The following is a 19,416-nucleotide window of genomic DNA, read 5'->3' as shown; positions in this document are numbered from 1 at the left end:
GTAATGTGTTGTGGACCGATGAAGCACATTTCATGCTCAGAGGGTCTGTCAACGCCCACAACTGCAGAATTTGGGCTACCGAAAATCCTAGAACTGTCATGGAAACTCCATTGCATGACGAGAAAGTCACGGTATGGGTTGGATTTACCATATCTACCATTATCGGGCCTTTTTTCTTCGAGGAAATGCGTGATTCTGGTTTTGTAACTGCTACCGTGATGGGTGAGAGGTACGCCAATATGTTACAGAATCGCATCATCCCCAGCCTGGCTGACAAACACCTGCTGGAACGTACGATGTTTATGCAGGATGGCGCTCCACCCCATATCGCTAGATGCATGAAAGATCTCTTGCGCGTGTCGTTTGGTGATGATCGTGTACTCAGCCGCCACTTTTGTCATGCTTGGCCTCCCTGGTCCCAGACCTCAGTCTGTGCGATTATTGGCTTTGGGGTTACCTGAAGTCGCAAGTGTATCGTGAACGACCGACATCTCTAGGGATGCTGAAAGACAACATCCGACGCCAATGCCTCATCATAATTCCGGACATGATGGTGGACATATTGAGCATTTCCTGTAAAGATCATCATCTTTGCTTTGTCTTACTTTGCTATGCTAATTATTGATATTATGATCAGATGAAGCGCCATCTGTCGGACATTTTTTGAACTTTTGTATTTTTTTGGTTCTAATAAAACCCCATGCCATTCCAAGCATGTGTGTCAATTTGTACCTCTCTATCTACATTATTCCATGATTTATTCAGTTTTCAAATTTACACCGGTATTTAAACAATTCATATTAAAAATTCCCAGATGTTGTTGAGCACATGCATTATCCTGATGAAAAATTAGTCTCTCTCAATTCAGGATACTTCTTGTGAATATTTTTATCACATCAGTCCAGAAGATGTGAGCAGTATTTGCAAGTTATTGCTTTAATAAATAAGAATACTCCCTCTTTGCTTCCCTTTAATCAATGGCCATAACTGTTCTACCCAATGATATCAATCTTCCCTTTTTTGTGAAAACAAAACACCACCATCAATGTCAACATCATCTCTGTAACAGAGCCAAGGACTTTTCAGTTGGCATCTTACTTGCTTTGTTACATTCACCCTATATTTTAACCATTTCACTGCCTTTGTCTAATATTTACATGCATTGCCTATAATGAATCCCATACACCAGCATCTTTGTTCTTATGATAAGTGGCAGAAATTTATGTTAATTTCAACTGCTCTCAGAGTATCATGGGCACATTTAGAAGACTACATCAAGTTCTGACAGGCTCTTCTGGCATCTCTGTTTATATGATTCTTGTTTCACACCAGTATCTTAACATGAAACGAGATGCATAAAAGTAAATACTATTAACATTCTCATCACTTACCTCATAAACTAAGTCAATATACCCCCACCGTACCAGAGTTATTGTTAAAAGATCGTACACCGCTGTAGCATTTTTGTACGCATGTATCCTTGCATCCCTGAATTCTGGCGACTGGCTTAAAACGGCATCACGGACGGCCATGGCCTCACTGTAGCAGCAAAAAGTTGTAATTAAATTATGCTGCTATCTGTATAACAAACAGTGAATTAATTAATTAATTAATACAAATCAATGAATTGCAATCCATGATAACTGATGGCATGAAAAGCGTTACCTGATGAATATATTATACAAAGGGAAGAAATTGCAAGAATTAAAACACTCTCTCAGTATAGCCAATTCAGAGGAAATATCACTTTCTGGAAAATTTCTGATCACATTGGTACAAAAGATTTTCTACAAAATTTTTTAGTCACTTGCTGCTGCTGACGATGCTGTGTTTTAGGCGCCTGATATAACAAGGCCCTTAGTCCTTACCATAATTTTATGAGATGAGTTTGGATAAAATAGAAATCAGAGAATTATAAAAAATCTGGTGTCCAAACACTACACACAATTTGAAAAGCTTTACTCGTCTCATCATCAGCTAAAATAGAGGGTAGATCTCTAACTACATTTGATTTTGCCCTCCTATCATAATATAAAAATCACTCAAAACATGGCATACAGTGATTTGCGCAGCACAGCCATCACACACAGGGTTGATGCTGCCATCTGTGTATTAAGCCACATGTTGGGGTAATGCCCTATTTGGAAGTGGGTCAAGGTTACTTCACCCAACTGGAATGAGCACTATGAGGTATGCCATGGCTGGATAGTTAGCTTGACCAATCACAGTTTATTGTCCCGCACTACCTGCTACCCATCCTCCTGCACTCAACAGCGAAATGACAGCCTGTAGGGGAATGGCAAATTGTGTCACATCACACTCCCCATAGGAAACCTTGGCTGCTTGATCTGCATGCTCATTTCCCCAGATTTTCACATGCCACAGTACACAGCAGAACTATACATGCTTCCCTTGCTGCTGAAGAAATTGGTTTTTCTGCTGGGTACATTTATTGCAATGCTCGTAGGGCACTAAGGGAATCAGAGCAGACAAGAAACTTTTTGCTATCAAGATGCTTCATCTGTTCCAGTGTGTTTAAGATTTGCATTGAGATCTGCAGCAACTCTGTATTCACTGGAAAGGTGACTTCTGAATACATGGTCAGGGAACACTGCTTAACATCCAAAGGAGTTCCTTGCTTTGAGCCATCAGTATACACTATTTCAAAATTGGAATGCCTATCTAAAATATTATAAAATGAAGACTGAAAGGTAAAATCTAGAGTGCAATCTTGCTATATATTTGTTAATTCTAAAATAATTCTGGGCCTCTTTGGAGGCCAATGTGGAGATCTGCTCAAACCTTGGTGTGGAACTTTAAAAAGGCAGCCCTTTGTGTGAAACCCATAGGGCCTTGTTGATCACTGTCAATGATCAAACGATTTTCCACTGGTGGGCACATTATGGTGTTGTATGTGTCTGTGGCACAGATAATGCATTGTAGGCCTGTCACACCAAGAGTAGTTGCAACCTGATGTTATGTGCTGGCTCGCCAGCCTCAGTGCCGAGGCTTGGTATGGGGCTGGTTTTTAAGGCACCTGTGGTCTACATCTACGTCCATACTCCACAAGCCACCTGACTGTGTGTGGGGTGAGGGTACCTTGAGTACCTCTATCGGTTCTCCCTTCTATTCCACTCTTGTATTGTTCATGGAAAGAAGGAGTGTCGGTATGCCTCTGTGTGGGCTCTAATCTCTCTGATTTTATCCTCATGGTCTCTTTGCGAGATATACGTAGGAGGGAGCAATATACTGCTTGACTCCTCGGTGAAGGTATGTTCTCAAAACTTCAACAAAAGCCCGTATCGAGCTACTGAGCATCTCTCCTGCAGAGTCTTCCACTGGAGTTTACCTATCATCTCCGCAACGCTTTCGCAATTGCTAAATGATCCTGCAACGAAGTGCGCTGCTCTCCGTTGGATCTTCTCTACCTCTTCTATCAACCCTATCTGGTACGGATCCCACACCGCTGAGCAGTATTCAAGCAGTGGGCAAACAAGTGTACTGTAACCTACTTCCTTTGTTTTTGGATTGCATTTCCTTAGCATTCTTCCAATGAATCTCAGTCTGGCATCTGCTTTACCGACAATCAACTTTATATGATCATTCCATTTTAAATCACTCCTAATGCCTACTCCCACATAATTTATAGAATTAACTGCTTCCAGTTGCTGACCTGCTATATTGTAGCTAAATGATAAGGGATATTTCTTTCTATGCATTCGCAGCACATTACACTTGCCTACATTGAGATTCAGTTGTCATTCCCTGCACCATGCATCAATTCGCTGCAGATCTTCCTGCATTTCAGTACAATTTTCCATTGTTACAACCTCTCGATATACCACAGCATCATCCACAAAAAGCCTCAGTGAACTTCCGATGTTATCCACAAGTTCATTTATGTATACTGTGAATAGCAATGGTCCTACGACAATCCCCTGTGGCACACCTGAAATCACCCTTACTTCGGAAGACTTCTCTCCATTGAGAATGACATGCTGCGTTCTGTTATCTAGGAACTCTTCAATCCAATCACACAATTGGTCCGATAGGCCATATGCTCTAACTTTGTTCATTAAATGACTGTGGGGAACTGTATCAAACGCCTTGTGGAAGTCAAGAAACACGGCATCTACCTGGGAACCCATGTCTACGGCCCTCTGAGTCTCGTGGACGAATAGCGCGAGCTACAACGGCTGTTCACACGAAACCCTTCTCCGCGTCAGCCCTCCAGGGCCTCGCTGGAGTATTTATAGGCCTGTCAACCTAATTCTTTAATGGTGCACACATTCAACATTTTTAAATATGAAGATCTTGCAGACCCACACACCACACACCATAATCAAGTGGAGACTGCATGAAAGCTCTTAAAGCTGGACCAGACAAGTGCAGTCTGCTTCCTATGAACTATGGCTATCCTATTTCAAAATATTTAGGGCCTTTAGAGAGCAAGCCTTATTGCATACATTCCACATTTGTTCAAGTCACTTGGCCATCCCTACCCACAGGTGTTCAGCCAGGGAATCATATAGGCTATGGCCCAGCTGCCACTGCCTGTGTGTCAGCTGTTTGCCCAATGCTGCCTACAGGTGCCCATCCATCCACAGGCGGGCACTCAAGCTGGCACAGTCTGGCTTACAGAGTGTGGGAAGAATGACTATTGAACTGCTTCTGTGCACACTGTGAACAGTCTGATTTTTTTTGTGGTCCCTACTGAAGGGATATGTAAGGGGCTGTCAAATATCTCTAGATTCTTTTCTTTATATTGGTTCTTGAAGTGCTACAAGTAGGCTTTTGCACAATAATTAGCGACTAACTTCCAATATCTGCTATTTATGATTTTCTGGATTTCTGTGACAGTCTCTCATGACTCATAGAAACCTGAAACCATTCATGCTATACTTCTTTGTATATTCTCAATATCCCCTGTTGAACCAATTTGGTATGGGTCCCATACACTTGAGCGATATTCTAAGATGAGATGCACAAGCAATTTGTACACAGTCCCCGTTGCAGACCGTATTTTTTCAACATCATACCCCTGAACTGAATTCTGCCACATGTCTTCCTTATACTTGAGCCTATATGATCATTTTGTTTCATACCCATGTAAATTGTAACACCAAGGTATTCATATGTGTTGACTGGTGAATTGTGACTCATTGATATTTTAATCACAGTGTACTACATTATTGCATTCATTTTTAATATCTAAATTTCTGAACTTTTAAAACATGTTGCCAATATTTGCATCTATCTTATCAAAATCTGACTGGATCTATCTCTGTGAAGCTTTCTTCAGATGGTGCTTCATTATTAGGTAACAAACAACAAAAAGTTTGAAGTTACTACAGTCTCCAGGTCATTAACATAAACATGATCAATAAAGCAGATCCCAACACACTTCCCCTGGAGAATGACTGAAACTACCAAGAATACCCAATCCAGTAATGAATTTTGTTTCATACCCCATATAACTGCACTTATGTTAATAAGTGTTATTTCAATTGCCTTGAGCCATGGCTTTCAGTATGTCATGCGAGAAAAGCACACGTTGGGTTTCACATGACTAATGTTTTTTGGAATTCATGCTGTCTAGCATGAAGGAAGTAACTATGTTCAAAACACCTTGTTATGATTGAGCTTAGAACATGTTCTAGGATTCTGCAACAGGCAGACATCAATGAGATTGGATGATAGTTTTGTAAATCATTTCTGCTATTTTTCATGTAGATGTCTGCGACTTGTGCTTTCCTCCAATCAGTGAGCACAATTTTTGGTTGAAGAGATCTGTGGTATATCATGGTTAATGGCATCCAACTCAGCTGCAAATTCTATATAAAGTCTGACAGGAATTCCATCAGGCCTTGGAGTTTTGTTTAATTTCCAGAGATTTTAGTTGTATCTGAATGCCACTGACACCAATAGCTATATCACTCAGCTTTTCCACAAAACCACTGTAAAGAAACCATTTGCAGCATGAACAGCTCCTGTAAGACAGGAAAGTAAGTAAAACTGGTGTTATGTCCCTACAATATTCCTTTACAGCCTGATTCTGACAGATGAGTACACTGCTGAGTAACCACTTGCATTATAGTCACAGAAGTATCATACCAACAGAAGGAATGTCAGCCTACTCTCTCTTTGGGCTGCATCACCTCATCACTCCTCGGGCTGCTGGCAGTAGCAATCTGTTGAAATGTGGACAATTCAATAACTGTGTTGTAATAATCGACTTATCACTGTATGTATTTGTATATTCTTTGTCAGCAATTTTTGTTGTTATGCTATTGAGCAGACGCATTTGAAGTACAGTTCAGAATAAGCATTAATTACTTGTCAAATTACAGGCTTTCGTTTTATCATTTGAATATCAGCACACAGATTTTTAGTTCTCACAAACATTATGAGCAAAGAGCCTGTGGATTGTGGTTTTACAGTCTGATGGTAATAACACGTGGAAAAACAAGTGTATAGAAGAATACAGCATCCCTTTGTTGGGTGGTATCAACTGCAGTACATGTATTTTAAGACAAATTCTCTTATACAAGGTAGAGTTATCGGGCTTTAGTGAAAGGTGTAATACTGAAATGAAGTTGATCAAGATGGCACAACTAAACACCATGCTCAGGAGAAAGTTTAAATCTAAGGACACCAGAGAAAAGACAGGAAATGTTAGTAAAACATAATACAATGACTTTCAGACATCCACTTGGAGTATGCAAAGATACAGGAAACCACCAATGATTTACAGAACTCAAATTGAAATTCTTGAGCACAAAGGTATTACGAATCAACCTATGTTATCAGAATTATTGTGACAATGAAGTTTAATGCAAAAGATTACTGTCTCAAAAATTACTTTTTGAAGTTTCATCGGTTTACATGTAGTTTGAGATTTGGTGTTAACAATGAAGGAAGCTTGGTCATAAGCTGTAAAGGTAGCTTCTTTTATGAATAAAAATAGTCCTCATCCAGCTTTAAATAAAGACATTCCACATCTTAAATATGGTTGGTCGATTGTTTAGGGTCAAGAGACTAAAGAGAAATGTTATCAGTCCAGAGATAACTCATATGGAGTTAGTGACATCAGCCAGATATTTGAATGAATCACATCAGTAGGAGTGGCAAAATCGAGGCACTGAAAGCAATATTGATGCCAAAGCTGAGAAAAAATATGGGGCAGGCCAGCTCATGGATCAGAGCATACAAGGGGTCTCCCAGGGTTCCTCTGTGGTGAGTTAATGGCTATCACATCCACCATAAAAACAAGGGCCTGTATTGGGGGTGTATGCAAAAAGAATTTCATAAGTTGGATGATTCAAAGTAGTTGGATGGTGATTGCAGAAGTGAGGAAGATTTGGAACCACTGAAACTGAAGATCCTCCTTCAGCAAGGAGATAGGCTACAGGACTAGTTCAGTAGGTGCTAGTGCTACATTTTACTCCACAATTTTGGACTGAGTCAATAACCACAAAGCTGGAGGTACCACTGAGCGATAAATGTGGCACCCAGAGGCCAATTGGAATGAGACTGGGGCCCACTAAATATGGAAGGTGAACAGGGAGCTATCAGGCCCTCAAAATGAGTAATTTTTATTATTTAAATTTTACAAAGAGTCCACCACTTTTGTCTGTCACCTTTCAGCTGATGCAACAACAATCCACTGGTCCACTCCAGAACAGGCCAATTTGTCAATCAAAACATGTCACCAGATCATCTGCCTAGTGAGACTGACAGCTCTTGTTGCTACGACTGAAAAATCCCTCTCTCTTCTGTTACGAGCTGTCACCTTGAGCAGACACTAAATGGCTTAGTTCCTTCATTTTTGAATTTTCCATTCTCCTTTGATATGGGTCTGAGGTCACTGGAGTTATCTTCTCTAGTCCTGGCAAACCTTGGCATGAAATGCTCATGAGCTAATAAATTGAGACAGTAATCAAGTTTAGAAAAAGAAACTATATATTAATTACAAGCCCACACCTCTTTCCAATCCAGACTATACCTCTGGCAGGATCAGGTGTCGACAGCTGGAGATGGAACCTGATGTGGAAGCAAGGCCTGAGCAAATCATGGTGGAGAATGAAGATCTGCAAAGGTGCCTTAACGAAGCATTAGTAAATGCAACACTGCAAAACAGCACCATGTCTCAAGCTAGCCTCACTTCCCCATTTCCGGAGTTCCCACAGTCGGTTCCATCCAGGTCTGTAATTGATGTTGCAATGGGTTTGCTGGTCCCCCAGCTTGAGAGAAGAGCATACATATCTGTAGATGTCACAGCTCAATGGCTGTTGGAAAATGAACTGGTTATAAATCTAAAAAAAGACTATGCATGCAGGGAGAAGGCTGTAGACACGGATTTAGAGGTTGATGGAACAAGGCTGGAAGAAGTAGAATCTGCTAGATTCTTAGGTATTCTTGTGGATAATGAACTGAAATGGAAAAAAAAATTAATAATGTCTGTAAGAAACTGAGCTCTGTCATATTCTTAATGATGCAGCTATCACAGTATTCAGACAAGAACTTTCTGTGTACAGTGTATCATGGACTTTTCAAACCATACTTACAGTATGGAGTGACTGTGTGGGGAAACTCAAACAAGAGACAAAATGAGTGTTCACATTACAAAAAAAGCAATTAGGACCATTTTAAGAAGAAAGACCTCTGAAACATGCAGAAACTGTTTCAAGAAGTTAGGTATCTTAACTTTTTCATCATTGTATGTATAAAAAACAATAATGGACATCACAAAAGGTAGTGAGGACTGGATTACAAATGCTAGTGTACACACCCACAATACAAGAAGGAAGAACGAAGTACGGAGCATACCCCACTGACTGGCAATGCTAGAAAAAGGACCCCAGTACTCTGGTACCAGACTACTAAGAAGTCTGCCTAAAAACCTTCAAGATAGTGTACTTGACAATGACTTTCCAAAGAAACTTAAAGACTATCTCATCGAAAAAGAGTTTTACAGTGTTGCAGAATACTTATGCCATTAAATTTGCACATATCGTTATTCATTATCAATGATGTAAAACTGTAAGCTTAAAGTGTAGAAAAATAGGTGATAATGAATGTTAATACTTTTGACATCACCTATATTACACGTACATTTACTGTACACAATGTAATCTTACAGGATCAAATTCAATTCAATTCAATTCTTCTTCTTCTTTTCTACTTACCATATGTCTAATATACCTGGATGATCAGAGAACATACAGAAACTTGCTAACTTGTGTTACTAACACTAACCAAAATTTGAAAATTTTGCAGTTTTGCACAGCCACACAAGCACTATTTCTGCCATATAATTGGAGCAGATTGTGTGCGACCAGATCTGCAGTTAATGGACACAGTGCATGATTTTCCATTGGTGAGGAACATTAAAGAATTGTAGCCATTTCTTGGATTAATTAATTAATTACTATCATTGTTACATAGAAAACTGTGCAGCCACCAACAAACCATTCACAAAATCACTAAAGAAGGGGAACTCCTTTTATTTGGACAGTGGATTGGTAGAGTGCCATGTTAAAATTGAAAGAAATTCATACAAGTTCACCTGTGTTGGCTTATCTGGATTTTATGCTATCTTTTATCTGGTGATATGATAATAGCAATGTAGCTGTCAGCTGCATTTTGAGTCAAATACAAGATGGTGAAGAAAAACCAACTGGTTACCCATCACATCAGCTGAATCAAACTGAACAAAACCACAGCACCACAAAAAAAGGAACTTCTTGCACTTGCTTTTGGCACCCATTACTTTCAGTGTTACCTATATGGAGGATAGTTCACAGTAATTACAGATCTGCTTTATAATGGCTTTTGAGTTTAAAAGATCCCAGGAACAGACTTGTTAGATGGGCCTTAAAATTTAGTGAATATGTCCACATAATAAAACACAAGCCTGGCAAGTTAAATCAGAATCAAAATGATCACAAGAATCTGTTGCTAAGTGCAAGAAATGGGTCACCTCATGGTTTTGTTTACAAGAGAAAATGTTTTATATAGTAAAATACTTCTTGGAAAACAGGATGGCAGTGCCAAAGGCTACCCGTAAATGCATACTGCAACAATGTCACCATAGCAGCATACAGACATGCCATAATGTGAAAACTGCTACAAAGCCCATGTTACAGGTCATTATTGGTGGCCACAGCGAAAGAAAGATGCCAAAGTATACTTTCAAAATTACATCCCTTGTGCTAGGAGAATGCAATGATGAAGACCAAAAGTACCTCTTCAAACTTTGCCCAAGGTAGCATGACCTTTTCAGATCCCATCACTGGATTTAGTTGGACCCTTCCATATAACAGTCCAAAATAACGTATGTTTTCTCTGTCATTGACCATTTCTCTCAATATTTTATTATGATACCTGCCGAAGACAGGGCCACTGAGACAGTTTCATCAATCATTTATCGCTACCATTTGGAAGTCCTGAGGCTAAAATAACTATGTCCAATCATATGGTACAGGTGTGTTGATTACTTAAAATAAAGATGTGGTGAACTACACCATTTCACAGTAAGAGTAATGGCAGGGTTGAACACGTTCATAAAACACACTCAGATTGGGATAGGCTACTGGCATTTGTAATTTCATGGTACAACACCAAGATAAACGAAGCAACAGGGTTGCGTCTCTTTGAGGCTGTTTACAGCTACATAATGTGTTCTCCATTTGAGATGGAGAAGTTGTCACCTGGAATAAATTCCAGTGAGGTGAAGCACCTGGTGAATCTTTACCAGCAAAGCCACCTTGACAATCAAATCACATCACCATATCACCCGACTGGTGAGACTGATGGCTCTCAGCACCATGATGGAAAAAGTCTCTCTTCTGTTCCGAGCCACCACCTAGAGCAGACACTATATGGCTTAGTTCCTTTATCTCTGAATTTTCCCTTCTCCTTTGAGATGGATTTGGGGCTACTGGAGTTATTTTCTCTCGTCATCCTGGCAATCCTTACCATGTAATCCCCCCCCCCCCCCCCCACACACACACACACCCACACCTGATAAAATCAACCAAATAAACCGATACGGTTTCTTTTTCCAAGCCTTAGCACAGTGTATTAATTGCAAGACCACACCACTTTCCGATCATGACGACACCTCTGAGGGGGTGGATACCATACCTCAAGAGATGTGTGCAAGAGAGCTTTAAGTTTTTGCTCGCAGCTAATCTTCAGTTGAGGAATATGGGGCAGCCACACATCTTTTTATCAAAGAGGAGTCCCAAAACATCTGGACTGTGTTACAGTATCTAACAGTTGGGTGCCCCAGTAGACCTTTGAGTCAGGATATATGGGGATAAGGCAACAAAAATGCACGATTCATTTTTACTGGGGAGAGCTGGATGACATAGGAAAGGGTCTGAGCAGAGACCCTGCAGATGGCCTCTTGGAGCTAGTATTTGGCCAAGGCTGCATCTTGGGAGCTTTACCAAATGCAAAAGTCATTGATATAAAGCAAAGTGGTGACCAGTGGTACAACGGATGTAACAAGCCTGACAGAAGTCACTAGCCCAGAGATGGCAATCAGGAAGAATGTAACACTCAACACAGAGCCCTCTCGGACTCTGTTCTCTTGGACCCATGGAGAGCATAGAGAGAGAGAGAGAGAGAGAGAGAGAGAGAGAGAGACTGTGATGAAGTGCCGGAATTTATTTAAAAAATCTGTCCGAATGCTGATTTCAATCTAACAAGACAGATGATTGTGGATTGTTCCTTCCAGAAATGACATTGATAGGCTCCCAGAATTCAAAAAACCAGCACAGCCATTTAGCTACCATCCTTTCAAGCAGTTTGCAGAGTACGTCTGTGGGGCTAATTGGTTGGTAGTGGTCAATGAAAGTTGGGTTTTTGTTCAATTTAAGGATTGGGACGATGGTCCTCTCTCACCACTGTGTAGGGAATATACCTTCTAGCCTAGTATGGTTGATCTTGAGTAAATGGAGTCTTTGAGTAACATTCAGATATGAAGCATCTGATTATGAATCTGATCAGTGCCTAGGGCTGTATTCTGTGATGAGTCTATAGTCTGAATCAGTTCTCCCATCAGTGAAAGGTTCATTATATACGCCGCCTGAATAAACAAGGGAAGCACCCAGACGGGGAGAGGGAAATGAAACTTTCCAGGTTGAGAGGGTATGTGATGTTACTGCAGTGATTCCAAAATACAGTCAAATTTACAAAGAACCTGGCATTAAGAGCCATTCATAAATTTTAACTATATTCAACTTCCATTTTTAAATTCTCTATCCTGAGTACCCTTGTGGAGCTAATGCATCATACTCCATCATGGTCAGCCATTTTTCTCAGGTGTGAAATAACAGTGCGCAGAACAGCTCCTTCCAAAATCTTCGTATTAGACAAAGTTGGATGAAGGTACTTGAGAAATAATTTCTTATTTCATAAATAATTTCTTGAGTTATATCCATGCAAAACACATTAATCATTTAACATATTACTAACTACAGTACAAATTGCCCAACACCAACCTCATATGCATAAGATATTTCAATGACTTCTTATTACACATGCTTGTCTACGGAAAGGTTCAAATGCAACAAACTATATGCCATTCCTCTGGCGAAATCATGCTGAAGACAAGGGAAGGTAAGAGGAAGTGCAGAAAAGGTAGAGTGAGGTTTAATGTCCCCCAGAAGACAGAATGCAGGCTTCAATCACACTAAGAGAGGAACTGAGATAACTATGTCCTCTTCAAAAAAAAACACCATAGTATTAGTCTCAAATTACTTAAGGAAACCAAGTGAAACCTAGACCAAGATGCGTAGCTGGCACTTTGAACAACACTATACCTGAACACGAGTGCAGTGGACCTAACCACTGTACCACCTAAGTTAATAGGGCATGTCTGAGATACATGTTGTGAGCCTCAATAAAGTGCTGAATCTGGAATGTTGCCCACACCAAGTTCTTTCATTCCTAACAGTGAAAAGCGATGCTAAACAAAGAGAATTTTACAGATCAAATGGAAACTGGCAAGTAATTGCAAGTAGTCAGGAGCCATAAGAACACAGACTGCCATCATCCTACTGAAAAATGTACTACTGAATACGCACAAACAAATTTTAGATGAAATGACAAAGAATAATTCATTAGAAAGATTACAAAAAAGTACAATGGAAGCAAAATCAAACACTTATAAAGATGGCAACATACAAATGTGCCATCTGCCCCATTTTCAATACCATGGGATGAAATACCGACACAATAGAAAAACTACAAGTACGTAAGTTATATTACAATGACAAAAATACTGATTTTTATTAATGACCAAAAACCTGCGCACGGAGTATCAAGAATTAACACAAGAATTAATGCAAGTGCTAGCAATATACTATCAAATTAAAAGCTTCAGTAGTGCGTACAAATTAAATTACATTCAAATTGTCTCTAATAAGTGGGTAATTCATCTAACACATTAAATTATACAAGACATTATTTACCTGATTAATAACAACAATATTATTTCCTCATTTTCAGTACGGGGAACGAACAGATGCTGACCTATGTACCTTCGAGGTTTCCATGGACTTTCTGCAACTCCCTTACTCTTTTTTGGAACTACAGAGAAAAAGTATTATATTTTACGTTCATAATTAAATAATTTTATGTAAGCATCAAACACAATATGGAACAACATACAAGACACTAAGAATTACTTACAAATGTTGCTGTCTCTTTCTGGGTTAACATAAACTTTCCCAGTAACACCACGAAGTAGCACCTCTGCTAGTCGTCGTGTCAGTGTGAGTCGCAGACTCTGAGTTGCGGCTGTCTCTATGGCACTTAACATAACCCTGTTTGTCCAAAACACAATGAAATTTATAAAAATCTGTGGGATATTATTTAGGTTTTTCATTTCCAAAAACATTAGTCTCACACACACACAACCTGTAACGTGAAACAGCTGACTGAAGCTTTCCAGTCTGCATGTAAAGAATAGGTGCTCTCTGTAATGCTGTTTCCAATATAGGGCCAATATGTTTTGCTGGATTCGGTGGTTGAGGTGAATATGAACCTGTACAAAAGAGAAGACTAGCATAGTAATTCCATGTAAAGCTTTCAAGGATTTTTCGCTTTCAAAATTGACATTCAAAAACAGTGACATTCGCAAAGAGCAAAGAAAATTGTATAAATAAAATTTGTATACATAGAATACATGCACACCCATAATTTCCCAAGAACCATAGCCTTTGCACAGTCCTACAGTTTGTATGCCTCAACAGTACAAGTAGTTTTCCCTGGATGCAACCATAAAATGGAAGAGTATCTGTGTACAGGCCAGACTAATGTATGATTCCTCAAGAGGAGCGGTATCTTTTTCTGTAGTTACTGAGTCAATAGTACGGATGATTGATTGGTTTGAAAGCTTTGCTACGTTGGTACTGTGGCAATGCCAAATTTAATACGTGCATTCAGCCAGCCACCCCAACCGGACATTGATGCAGATGTGGGTGTCTTCACATGGGGTTAGTTACGATGTTTGAGAAATTTGTTATCATTTAAAAGTGATGTAGATAATCATATTTTTTCTTTGCTTAAAAATCAGAAAGATGCTCAAACATTTTGTACTCTTAGCTTTCATGCCTTCTTTAAATGGCACAATTCAAAGACCAAGGGGAATACCGCCCTCTACAGTCAATACAAACTATAAGTTGGTTGCACGAAGTGTCCTCATTCAGCAGTGGTCCACATCCACCCCATTCTTCCAAGGTTGCATCCAGTTCATCTGTTTACAATGTGAGGCCCTGATGGAAAATTATACCCAGGATTATGTTGAGGCTCTTGTCATGAGTCACAGCAATGGGAGTGTAACTGAGCTTCTCACAGGATGGCAATGCCTGTGATGAAGTAGGGATTGCCACTTTAATTGGGATGGAGCCACTTCACATTTTGATAACTAAGTTTACTTCCTAAAATTTTTTCTTAATATATTAAAAAAAGTTTTGTGGTCCAAAAGGACTTGGTATCAGTTCATATAAAAACTAGGTAGTGACTGAAGGGGAGTATTCATCACCATTTCTTTTTAATCTGCTATGTGGCCCTTATGTGGCCAGGGAACGGAGAGTCTTTGAAACAAACATTTTTATGCTGAAACAATCTACTCTCTTGTCTGGTGAGATTGCTGGGATCTTATGGCGAGCAGAGCAAGAAAAAGTGAAGTTAGCAACCATAATCTGTATCCTACAGAAATGACACATTCTCAAAGAAGGGGCCATTCTGCTGACTAAGTCCAAGAAAATGACACTCTACGAGTTGGACCATGCAATGTTAGATCTCTTCAGGCTGACTGTATAAAGCATTTGATCTTAGTTGTATGCAGAATGAAACAATAATCCCAGATTGTATCTTTGTGAAGTAGGAGCAACTTTGACTGGCGAAAATTCGCAGACTGAAGTCGTGTTCAATTATAAGCCTCAGTTTACAATATAGTTGCATAACAAAACAATGCTTTTATTATGAGCAAATACAAATTAAATTAATAAAGAAGTTGTTATTAACACACAAAAATGTGACTACGCCACAACCACACTACTGAGGCTTAAAATGTATTTGTTTTATCTGTAAGGTTAGGTAATGCAACAAATGAATGCAAATAATAATTGATCTCATAAAAGTTCTTGGAGATATGTCTCAATTTGTGTAACTAGTTTAAAGGCATTTTATAAACAGACACTCAGCCGCACAGCAAGAAAGGAAAGTTCTAAATATTTGCTGTGGACAGTTAAGTATGTTGGTTTTGACAGCAGCCGATAATGTTGAACGTCTGTTATGAATGTACTCTCCACTCTCTCTCTCTCAGCTTGAGTAGCAATAACTATACATTGCATGTTAATTTTTTTAACTATTGAACATGTGCATAAACGACAACTGCACGCACATTGATGAAAGAAACAAAGATGCATAAGTATGTGAAGCAGTATGTTTCAGGGGGTAAATGTTATATTGTCTCAGTAGCTGAGAGGTTATATTGAGGCATACAGTGCAGAAAATCTCAGTTAGAATCCCAGTCAGCTCATGGGATTTTTGGTTATCCAATTGATCCTACTCTCTCTATTGTACTAACCATACAGATAATTGTAACAATACTACACTCTGAAACTGTACTATACTTTCCATTTTCTGAGCATTCTGGACCACTGTGGTGGGCAGCATTCCATGTGCTTATGTGATGTGAGTTGTTTTTTTCGTTTATTTTACAGGTATCTGAATATTCTGATGTGTCTACTGAAAATTACAAAGAATGAACTCATTCTCAGAATTTACGGATAAATCCTCGAAGCTGAGGTTTTGTTTGGACAAAAGTATCACACAGCAGTTAGAACTAACATTGAGAGCACAAAACGAGATACTATCTGCTGGCACCAAGCAAACGAAACCAGCCTCTGACTCCAATGTGCATTTCACTTTTTAAAAGTAAGATTTTATGCCACAGGAAGTTTTCAGATGGTGGTTGGCAGTTTGTTTAAAACAGATGTCACAACAACCTGCAGTGATGTCTACAAGGTATTAGCCCGCATTACTTCCTTTTAGAATAATGACGTTTTACAAACAAAAGACAGCAGAGACAGAAGGTGGTTTCAGAGCGATTTATGTAAGGCAAGTTTAGAAACCATATTTTAACTGGCAAAACAGTATCAGGAGCAGAAACAGGTTCTGACCCTCATATATTAATTGGGAAATACAGATTAAAGCTGAAGAAATTTAAGGAGGTACGAATTTTAGGAGGTGGGACTACAGTAATAATAAACAACTACGATTGTCAAGAGGTACAAGAAGAGCATTGTAGAAAGGGGTATCAGAATATAATAAAAATAGAATGTATTGCTTTCAGGGAGGAAGTAGTGAAGGCAGCAGGGGTAAACCTAAGCACAATGACCAAAGTCCATCAAAAATTCTAGGATAACACGGAAGATGACAGATTTGATTGATCACTGGAGTATATGTAAAAATAAACCACATAAAACATGGAAAATGGAATACAGAAACCTATAGACAGACTGACTGGGACAGGGCAAAGATGGAAAGGCTAGAGGAGAAACAACACAGTAGAATCATGCCTGACTATAGGTAAGCTAGATGCCACTTACAGAAAAATATGAAAAGCCTTCAGAGGAAAGAGAGGCAGCTGTATGAACATCATGAGTTCAGAAGGGAAACAGTACTACACAACGAAGGGATGGTCGAAAGCTGGAAGGAATATATACACCAGCTGCACGATAGAAAGAATATTTATGATAATATTATGGAATGACAAGACTAAGTGGGTGAAAATGAGATGTGTGATACGACTCTGCAATAAGTATAGGAATACACACTGAATGACCTAACTTGAAACAAGTACACCTGGTGTAGATGACATTATCTTAGAATTACTGAGGTCCTCAAGAGAACATCACAACAAAACTATTCCACCTGATATGCAGCATTTGGGTTCTTAAGAAATGTGGGAACATTAAAGCAATTAAGACCCAAAGACTCAAGAGATAAGATTGAAGAAAGGTAAACCCAAATTCTTATCAATTTTAGATTTATAAAGAGGAGGAGGAGGATGATGATGATGATGATGATGATGATAGTAGAGAAAGACCAACACTTCAATACAGTTATCAGGTTCAAATGGATGTAGGCTGTAGTAGTTAGATGATATAAAGAGACTAGCATGGAGAGAAGCATCAAGCTGGTCTCTTCATTGATGGCGATGTCAGGAGTAGCAACAACACATGGTATTTTTGTTTCCAACATATGTCTGCATGACAAGCCATTACAGATTTACACTTTATGACCATGTCTCTGGACAGCTGCTGCAGTTGTTTCTCAAGAACCCTGTAATGAAAAATGTGCAGAACCTAAATTTGTTCCTATTACATTGTTTTATCTGCTTGTAGTGAATTATATCAAATTATAATACAATTACAATCAAAACAATTTCCACTCCACCTGAAGTAAAATGGACAGTTTAAGCCAGGTTTTTGGCCAGACTGGCCTGGTGCACAACGCATGTTTCATTCATTCATAAACAAGTTCAGTAAATCTGGCAGATTTTCTCCAAACCATACACAAAATGTCCACTGTTGGCACAGTGTGATAAGCATGGTATCATCTCAAATGATTTCATAAATACTTATATTCAGTCTGTCATATGATATTGAATGTGTGCCAACACAACATGATTTATTAATTCATTTCTTCAGCAACCAGGCTATGTCAGTGAACATTCTTCACAATAAAGGAAAGTATAGTCAGGGCAAAGTTACAGCACAAAATAACAAATCCCTTAGAGTTATTAGTTCTCAGCTCTCATCATTTAGTTTCATTGGGTTACCAGACAAAATGTTGCATCTACTCTACTGTCACTCATGAGTGTCCTGCTGGAATGGTCACCTGTGAACCATAAAGCAGATAGCTAGCTAGAGAGAGAGAGAGAGAGAGAGAGAGAGAGAGAGAGAGAGAGAGAGAGAGAGAGAGAATATCAAATGAGGGTACCTGGGGTAGATGAATGCTGCTGCTGTTTGTCTTGCTCCTGCAGGTATCTTAGTGTTAAATCGCCAGCTAGTTCAAAACACTGTATTCGCTGCTCATCCCATTCAGCCTGTTTGTACTTTGATGACGAAAGAGGTGGAACTTTTTCCAAGCACATCCCTGCAACATATTACACTGGTACATACATTACATAGTTGATAGAACATAAATTATAGCTGGTTTGTGATCATATTACTATATAAGAAAGACCATAAAATGTAATTAACTGGGATCTGTTAGTACGGCGCCATAAATTACATGTCTACTTACTAGAAGTCAAAATGCTAACCTTTAATAGCATATGATTCGGCGACAATTCTTAGACTCCGACTAGGTAAATGCTTTTCTGTTAACGACTGCAATTCGGCTTGATTGTAATAATCTAGTGCCTCTTCATAATGACCCATTGCATAATGCGTTTTTCCAAGAAGTAAAAAGACATCAAGAAGTAGGAAACCAGCCTAAAAAAGATTTGCATAAGATTACAATCTGCTATGAGAGTAGTTGGGGGCGAGGGAGGGGTGGGGGGTTACCTTCACTGCTGTTACTGTGTTACTGAGTCACCACCACCCTCACAACTTGTGCAAATAAATCAGCCACATAAGAAAACAAAAGCCCCTAATTCTATATTCATCATTAAATGCTGCAACTTTACAGCTTCTTAACAGGGTCAATCCATACCAAGTGGCCCAAGAGAAAAATAATTGGTTGCTTGACCATCTCAGAAAAATTTTGTATTTGCTGGGTGAATTCCCCAACGTTTAGTAGTCACAAAAATATTTTTTAAAAAAATTACTGTTTATTATTTTGAAATGGTAGCCACATTTGTTCCAGGCCATATGCGTTTTTTCG

The 19,416-nt window shown here is 39.1% G+C and overlaps 1 protein-coding gene across 1 annotated transcript in view; it reads right to left on the bottom strand.

The window, feature by feature from the left end:
* LOC124556304 (tetratricopeptide repeat protein 7B-like) overlaps positions 1-19,416 on the bottom strand; it is a 235,552-nt gene that overhangs the window by 139,511 nt on the left and 76,625 nt on the right. Inside the window, exons 3-8 of the mRNA XM_047130278.1 lie at positions 18,854-19,025; positions 18,529-18,684; positions 13,933-14,059; positions 13,705-13,838; positions 13,485-13,602; positions 1,392-1,539 (exon numbers count right to left, since the gene is read on the bottom strand). Coding sequence (XP_046986234.1) covers positions 1,392-1,539; positions 13,485-13,602; positions 13,705-13,838; positions 13,933-14,059; positions 18,529-18,684; positions 18,854-19,025 — 855 coding nt within the window. The remainder of the gene's footprint in view (positions 1-1,391; positions 1,540-13,484; positions 13,603-13,704; positions 13,839-13,932; positions 14,060-18,528; positions 18,685-18,853; positions 19,026-19,416) is intronic.

The sequence above is a fragment of the Schistocerca americana genome, chromosome X (assembly GCF_021461395.2).
Source record: "Schistocerca americana isolate TAMUIC-IGC-003095 chromosome X, iqSchAmer2.1, whole genome shotgun sequence".
Classification (NCBI taxonomy): Eukaryota; Metazoa; Arthropoda; class Insecta; order Orthoptera; family Acrididae; genus Schistocerca; species Schistocerca americana.
Note: the sequence above shows the minus strand (reverse complement) of the source record. Positions and strands in the feature narration are given on the sequence as shown.